We start from the raw sequence: 7816 nt of genomic DNA, 5'->3' as shown, positions 1-7816 counted from the left end.
AAAACTAAATACAGATTCCTTTTCAGTACATGTATAATCAGGAGGTAAAGACAGTCGTAAAAAAAATTAATGGAATGGTATTATCAACTTTTCAGTCTCCTTACAACTAATTCGAACGAATACAAAAATAAATATAATAAATAATAGTAAAATCATTCATAAAACTAAAAAATCTCTTCGTTTATACTGTTTATACGTATAATCTCTTTTAAGGGAATGTAAGGCATCTATGGTTTCTCAGGTTTAAAATTTGCATACAAATCGCTTCTATCTAGCAATTTGTTAAGCTCCTCTTCTGTAAAAACTGTATTAGAAGTTTAATTATTAAAATAGTGAAGAAATTCGTCATGCTGAAATAATATTGAAACTTTGTTTAATGATTATTACCTTCCTTTTCAGACGCAACTACTTGACACTCCTTTGATTCTAAAAGTCTCTGTAGTTCTAACAATGTTTCCTTACTATTAAGGTTGCCTGTGCCAGTCTGTTTACCAATAACCATCTTTTCTAGAACACGCTTTGCTTCTGCACGATTAATAATTGTTTCATCAATAGTTCCTTTGGTACATAATCTATATATAACTACTGGTTTGGTCTGGCCTATCCTATGGCAACGAGCCATAGCTTGTATATCCATTTGCGGATTCTACAAAATACATTTAATTTAGTTTAAATAATAACACCTACAAAATACACATAGAAACGTTAATGTACCCAATCACTGTCGTATATAATAACAGTATCTGCTGAAACAAGATTCAATCCAACACCTCCAGCTCTCGTTGATACAAGAAACAGAAATATATTAGGATTTGTATTAAATGCTTGAATATTTTCTTTTCTTATCTCAAGTTTAGTACCACCATCTAATCTGACATATTCATAAGTACGCATTGAAAGATAATCCTCAATCATGTTCAATATTGTTACCATAGTAGAAAATAATAAAACTTTGTGACCCTGACTTTTAAGTTTTGCAAGCATTGCATCTAATACTAACAGTTTGCCAGACGAGTTAACTAAATCTTCATTTACTAATGGTAAACCACACGGATCCAATGGACAATGAACTAGATATGGATGATTTACAATTTTCTTGTACATACCAGCTACAAAAAAAAAATGTGTATTTATAATGATAAAATATTGTAGTAATTTATGTTTTCCATATACAATTAATGGTAACCTACCTCTATTATTAAATTTAATGTTAATAAGGAAATCTTGATTACGTTCTGTAACATTAGTATACTGTTTCCACATTGACAAATTCTTATAATCCGAAGATTTTATTTGTTTTTTAGAGTGAGTATCTAAACTTTCATCATTTTCCTGAAGTGGGCTATATGATGAATTTTCCTCTATAAAACTGTCACTTGTATTATAATTATTATTAGTTACATTTTTTAGTACACATCTTCTCTGTTTCCTTTTGCCATCCTCTGTGTATATGCTAGGTTGTTCATTAATTTTACACAACGCTTGTAAATCACGATTTAACACTGCCTTGTATAAATCATGTTGGAGTTCTGTAAGGGGAGCATAAACAACCAATTGTTTCTTTGGTGGAATATCTAAACAAACATCTGCTTTTTCACGCCTTAACATAAATGGTTGTAATATTTCACGCAATGACGATAAAACTTGTTTCTCCTGTTCTTGTTTCAAAACTTTCTCAGTGCCTTCATCATACTGAAGTTCCTTTACATCGATCCATGATTCAAATACTGCTAGATCATCAAAAATTTCTGGCAATAAAAAATTTAACAGTGACCACAATTCTGCTAAATTGTTTTGCAATGGTGTGCCTGTTAATAGAAGCCGGTTCATAGATTTACAGTACTTTAAAACCCTGTATCACAATAATAAACTCAATTATAATCAATGGCTTCTAAAATTAGATTAATTTGTAATAAATAAACCACGTTTATAATGTGGCTTGAAATATGGTAAATGCTAAAGTTGAGTAAACCTACTTGAGAAGTTGACATTCATGGTTTTTTATCCTGTGGCCCTCATCAATTATTATGTACCTCCATTGTTGAGAGCCAAGGAAACGTTTTTCCAAGATTGGTATTTCAAATGTAGTAAGCACAACTGGTTGTGTACCATAATTATTTGTGATCTTGTGCTTTTTCTTAATCTCTCTTTGTGCAGCTAATCTTTCATTTTCAGGACCATAAAGTAGCATGACTGGTATGTTTGGTGCAAATTTATCAAATTCCAACATCCAATTTGGAATAGTTGATAAAGGAGCAATTATTAAATATGGCCCATCTTGTTGTTTCTCAAATAGATGACACAATAGAGCTATCACTTGAATTGTTTTTCCAAGACCCATTTCATCAGCTAAGATACCATTTATACCATTTTCATAAAGCACTTTTAACCATTGAAGCCCTTGTTTTTGATAACCTCGTAATACTCCGTTGAAATATTTTGGTATTTCTGAAGTACTATCATTTTCTATTTCATTTTGAGAATCATCAATTAACATGGCTTCAATATTTTCTTCACTTAAATTCATTTTATTTTTATTTGTGTGTATTTTTTTCTGCACCTATAAAAGTTAATGATAAGAAGTACAAAAATCATAAAATAAACTATGTAAAATATATATAGTCTTTCCTTACATCTTTAGATATATAATTTCGTATATTTTCACTTTTCTTCTTTTTCTCCTTTGGCTGTGTATTTTCATCTCCATTATCATTCTTTTTTAAGCGTCCTGCCTTGACTTCATTGTCATCTTTCTTTTCCATATTACTATTAATTTTCTTCATAATATATGAAGAAAAAAATTTACTTTTATTCAACAAATGCATCAATCGTTTGTATTGCTGCTCTTGCAGTTCATCATTATATTGTTTTTCTGCTAAACGATTAGCTTCAATTTCAGCCTCAGTTCGTTTCCTTTTCTTCTGTGGTATTTCTTCCTTCAAAGGCTCGTTATTAAATTTTACATCCTTTACTATGCTATTAGAACTAACTACTCCTGTTAAAAGAAAAAATATAAAAAACAAAAGAATAAGTCATTACATTTACATCCTAATATTATGTATAGATACACAAAATAATAACAGTATTAATAATGCAAGACACAACAATGTAACAACTTGCCAGTACAATTTTATTGTAAGTCTCTTGGAATATCAACTAATAGAAATATTTACCCCTTGAAGTTGAAGTATTAATATTCACACTTTCATTTTTAGTTTCCATTTTTTATAAACGATTTGGAACAAATATATACAAGGTAAATTAATATGCATATGAACAAAGCAATTCAAAGCAATATAAAACTGACCGCACACCGCACCATGCAAACCCAAGTAAACCGCCCAATCCCGCCTAATTTAAAAAAAGCGACATCAGTCGTTATGTCAATAAACTTCACAGAGTATAGTGTCGCCACTGTCTAATTCTGTGTTATTGTCGTCTGCCTCCACCTGCCTTGTCCCCGACAAGTTGTCGGTGATTTCACATCCTGTTTGCTTGTATTGTAACCTCCGTACTCCGTACTGCTATATGTACTTATATATATGTATATATATATACAACGTGTTTAACGTGAAAATAATAAATGATGTCTAAGAAAAAGAAAGTTAAAGTTTACAATACAAAGAAAAAACATGTTCCCGATACAAAAATAATCACAGAATTACAATCAAAGTATAACAACGTAAGTTTCTATATGTAATTTTCATAAATATAAGAAAATATCTTGTTTTTATTAAGGTTACATTTTCGCAGATTGATGAAACAAAGGCAGTCAAATTTACAGATCTTCCACTGTCACCGAAAACTTTAAAAGGCTTAGCAGAAAATAATTACATTGAGATGACAGATATACAGAGACAAAGTATTGGATTGGCATTACATGGGAATGATATTTTAGGAGCAGCAAAAACTGGCAGTGGAAAAACCTTAGCATTTCTTATTCCTGTAAGACATGTGGTTAACTTTATGTACTTATAGTAAACGCTAAATAAGACCGTAACTGTTTCGTGCATCTGGAATGAGCACAAGAGATCTCACGAATCCTCGATTCCCTCTGGTGTTTTCTGTAACATGGGCGATAGAATTTGTCATACACCGGTTGACATAATGAAGTATTCCTTAAGACATGAATACTTATGAATTGGCACATTTGTACTTCACAGTCACTCGATGTATGATGCTACATGAGGCATAGTAATGTTCAATTGTTTAGGATGTTGGTACATAAGGTAACGAAGAGGAATATGTGCAAACAAGACCAAAATTCGTTATTTCGCTATTATGATCTTATTTGGCGTTGATCATAAAATTGTAAGGAGATCTATTTATGATAAAAATGTAATTTTATAACTACTTAGGTCTTGGAAATTTTATACTGTAAACAGTGGACAAGGTTGGATGGACTTGGTGCACTCGTCATTACACCAACAAGAGAACTTGCTTATCAAATATATGAAACATTACGCAAAGTTGGGGTGCATCATGATATATCTGCTGGTCTTATTATTGGTGGAAAAGATTTAAAGTTTGAAAAAAAACGTATGGATCAGTGTAACATTATTATATGTACACCAGGACGTTTATTACAACATATGGATGAAAATCCTTTATTTGATTGTGTAAATATGCAGGTACATAGATGTGCAAGGATGTAAATATTTAATATTATGTAGATGTGTAGTATAATACTTATTTTGTCTTTTTGTTTTTTTTAAATAACAGGTATTAGTGTTGGATGAGGCTGACCGTTGTTTGGATATGGGTTTTGAACAAACTATGAATTCTATTATAGAGAATTTGCCTCCAAAAAGACAAACTCTTTTATTCTCTGCAACTCAAACAAAGTAAGTTTATAAATATTATTCTTATTAATCTATCAGGATTATTGATATTTTTAATCACATTGCATTACATATTCTTTTAATTCTCATTAGATCTGTCAGAGATTTAGCCAGATTAAGTTTGAAAGATCCAATGTATGTATCTGTTCATGAACATGCTACACACACTACACCTGAAGCTCTCCAACAAAGTTATGTTATTTGTGCTTTAGAAGATAAAATAGCAATGTTATGGTCGTTTCTACGAAATCACTTGAAACAAAAAGTTATTGTATTTTTTTCTAGTTGTAAACAGGTATAATAATGTTTGATGTAATCGTTTGTAATATGTAAGCAAAAATAATAATACTGTTTGTTTCCAGGTAAAATATGTATATGAAGTGTTCTGTCGATTGAGACCTGGCATAAGTTTGTTAGCTCTTTATGGTACGTTACATCAACTCAGGAGAATGGAAATTTATGAAACTTTCTGCAAAAAACAGTTTGCAGTTTTATTTGCCACAGACATTGCAGCTCGTGGACTAGGTAAATAAGAAAAGTGTTTCTTAGAAGGAAGATCATTCAACTAATATAGGGAATTGTCGATAAAACTTTACATACAAGTAAAGTAGGAAAAAAGAATGAATATATTTTTCTAATGGTACATGTTCATGTTAAGGGGTTCAAACTTCCCTTGAATGCTAGTAGCTACAAAAGCATTAATATGAATATCTCAAAAGCAAGTAGAGGTTAAAATAATTTTCAAACATTTGTAAGTTGCTTGGTCACTTACAAGAAATAAGTGTTGAATGTTTTCATGTCCTTTATGAAATGAAGTTTCATAACTTTGTCAGTTGGATGATGTTCCTAATTAGTAGAATCTTTAAAACAGTTATACAGTTCAAACATTATTTATAACATAGTGCACTTTAGATTTTCCTGCTGTAAATTGGGTTGTACAAATGGATTGTCCTGAAGATGCAAATGCATATATACACCGTGCTGGTAGAACAGCTAGATTTCAAATGGGTGGTGAATCTTTATTAGTTTTATTATCCTCTGAAGAAAAAATGGTTGAGAAACTCAGGGAACGCAAAATTCCAATATCCATGATCCAGTAAGTTAAGAATGTTTGTATTAATTAGCATACATTCATTAACAGTTAGTAATGACATTTTTTTTATTTAGAATAAATCCGACCAAACTACAAAATCCACAACGTAAAATGGATGCCTTATTAGCAAGGGATGTATCACTGAAAGAAAGTGCTCAAAGAGCATTTGTAGCATACGTGAAATCAGTTTTTTTAATGAAGGACAAAGAAGTTTTTAATGTTCATGCATTAAACACTGATGCATATGCGAGGTGAGAAAAAAGATAGATTTGAATTATTTTTCAAAAATTATTTAACTGATTAATGTTATGTATTGAAACATCATTTTATGTTGCAATTATTATGATAACTAGATCATTAGGATTAGCTATACCTCCAAGAATACGATTCCTACAAAGAATGGAACAAAAACGACAATCGTATAATAAAAACATCAAAAACAAACAGCAAGTTGTTACAAATAATGAACTGGATAAAGGCATACATAAGAAAAATGATCCTAATTTTTCTGATGCTACCGAATTGGAGGAAAATGAAGAAAATATCACGGATCAAAAAATGAATACAAATGATTTTGCATTTGGTATGAAAATGAACATTAATATATTAATTATCTTCGTCTTCCATATAATAATGTTCCACTATATTTCTTTCTGACATAGATGATAGTGATGATGACGATATATTGACTGTAAAAAGAAAGAATATAGACATTGATGATATACCTGAAATACCCACAAACGACGATGATTTGGGTTCAAATAAAAAGAAAACTGTTACGAAAGCTGCAATAGCTAAGAAGATTCTTAGAAAGAAAATAGTACCAAATAAGAAAACGACTTTTAACGAAGAAGGAGAGGTTTGATCGAATTTTTTTTAAATAAAATTTGCACTGAATTTATAGAAATAGATAAATTTTATACATAACATTAAAGTGCGCACGAAAATATAATAAAATATTTAATTTTTAGGAAGTGCTGGATCCAGCGAAAGTTAAGATTTCAGAATTAGCTAGACAATATGAAGCTGAAACGGAATCTGGTATTAACATAGAAATGGCCAAGCAAATATTACGCGAAGAAGATAAGTTTGATAAGCAACGCTTCAAACAAAAAATAAAAGAGAAACATAGAAAAGAAAAACAAAAATTAAAAGCTAGTAAAAAGAAAGTAGACAAAGATGAAGTTAGTGATGAAGATGTGGAAAATAGCATTGACGATGACGCTAATGATAGCGACCAGAATGAACTAGATATGTCGTGGTTACCAGATCCAGATAAAATTTATGGTAAAAAAGAAGAAAATGATACAGAAGCGTTAGACATTACTGAACTAGAGGAGGATGAGGAGGAAAGCAAAATTCATAGGTATGTATTACAATGATTAGTACTAAATATATCTATAAAAATATACTCGTTTTATTTGTAATATTATTTTGATCTTTGGTATTCATACTTTTATTGTTTACAGGCCTCCTAAAAGAAAACTTATAACACAGGAGGAATACAAAAAAATAAAGAGAAAACAAAAAACATTATGTGAAGTAGAGAACACACACTTAAAAGCGGACGAGGAACTAGCATTACAACTTTTACAAAATTAAATCGGGATGTATGTTTTGAGGTTTGTTAAATAAATCTTTAATCTTTTTTCATATGCGTTATGATACAATATTGTCATTATCATTACGAGTTTTATCTACATTACTGATCATGTAAACAAGATAATTCCGACTGATTAAAGAATTTATCAACAAAAACGAATTTATGTTTATTGAAACTTATTTAATGCAATTCAATTTTTAATTTAATAATTCATTATCAACTTAGATCTAATAAGTGTGTAGAAACGTCATTCAATAAGAGGACAACATCATTTAATAA

The 7816-nt window shown here is 30.2% G+C and overlaps 2 protein-coding genes across 2 annotated transcripts; one reads left to right on the top strand and one right to left on the bottom strand.

Moving 5' to 3' along the window:
• Positions 1-227: 227 nt before the first annotated feature.
• Positions 228-3297, bottom strand: LOC107192732 (lymphoid-specific helicase-like). Its single transcript, XM_015582056.1, has 7 exons — positions 3174-3297; positions 2634-2995; positions 1977-2560; positions 1191-1852; positions 715-1109; positions 388-646; positions 228-304 (listed from the first exon to the last, which is right to left on the bottom strand). Exons 1-7 carry the CDS (start codon positions 3220-3222, stop codon positions 228-230), a joined length of 2388 nt encoding a protein of 795 aa, XP_015437542.1. The 5' UTR covers positions 3223-3297.
• A 286-nt stretch (positions 3298-3583) lies between these two features.
• On the top strand, positions 3584-7538 carry LOC107192752 (probable ATP-dependent RNA helicase DDX10). Its single transcript, XM_015582083.1, has 12 exons — positions 3584-3682; positions 3754-3945; positions 4359-4631; positions 4723-4844; positions 4935-5136; positions 5204-5366; positions 5754-5937; positions 6009-6185; positions 6288-6517; positions 6597-6793; positions 6906-7300; positions 7404-7538. Exons 1-12 carry the CDS (start codon positions 3584-3586, stop codon positions 7534-7536), a joined length of 2367 nt encoding a protein of 788 aa, XP_015437569.1. The 3' UTR covers positions 7537-7538.
• The last annotated feature ends 278 nt before the right edge of the window (positions 7539-7816 follow it).

This window comes from Dufourea novaeangliae, unplaced genomic scaffold (genome assembly GCF_001272555.1).
Source record: "Dufourea novaeangliae isolate 0120121106 unplaced genomic scaffold, ASM127255v1 scaffold376, whole genome shotgun sequence".
Classification (NCBI taxonomy): Eukaryota; Metazoa; Arthropoda; class Insecta; order Hymenoptera; family Halictidae; genus Dufourea; species Dufourea novaeangliae.
The sequence above is the reverse complement of the archived record's forward strand: the minus strand, read 5'-3'. Positions and strand labels throughout refer to the sequence as shown.

What these genes read in the sequence shown, in the direction of transcription:
- LOC107192732 (XM_015582056.1), bottom strand. Translation starts at nt 3,222, where the DNA reads ATGGAAACTAAAAATGAAAGTGTGAATATTAATACTTCAACTTCAAGG. An exon ending in GAAATTATATATCTAAAGAT is followed by an intron (nt 2,561 to 2,633) that starts GTAAGGAAAGAC and finishes TAACTTTTATAG; the next exon opens with GTGCAGAAAAAAATACACAC. An exon ending in CATTAAATTTAATAATAGAG is followed by an intron (nt 1,110 to 1,190) that starts GTAGGTTACCAT and finishes TTTTTTTTGTAG; the next exon opens with CTGGTATGTACAAGAAAATT.
- LOC107192752 (XM_015582083.1), top strand. Translation starts at nt 3,584, where the DNA reads ATGATGTCTAAGAAAAAGAAAGTTAAAGTTTACAATACAAAGAAAAAA. An exon ending in TTTTTTCTAGTTGTAAACAG is followed by an intron (nt 5,137 to 5,203) that starts GTATAATAATGT and finishes GTTTGTTTCCAG; the next exon opens with GTAAAATATGTATATGAAGT. An exon ending in CTTTTAACGAAGAAGGAGAG is followed by an intron (nt 6,794 to 6,905) that starts GTTTGATCGAAT and finishes TTTAATTTTTAG; the next exon opens with GAAGTGCTGGATCCAGCGAA.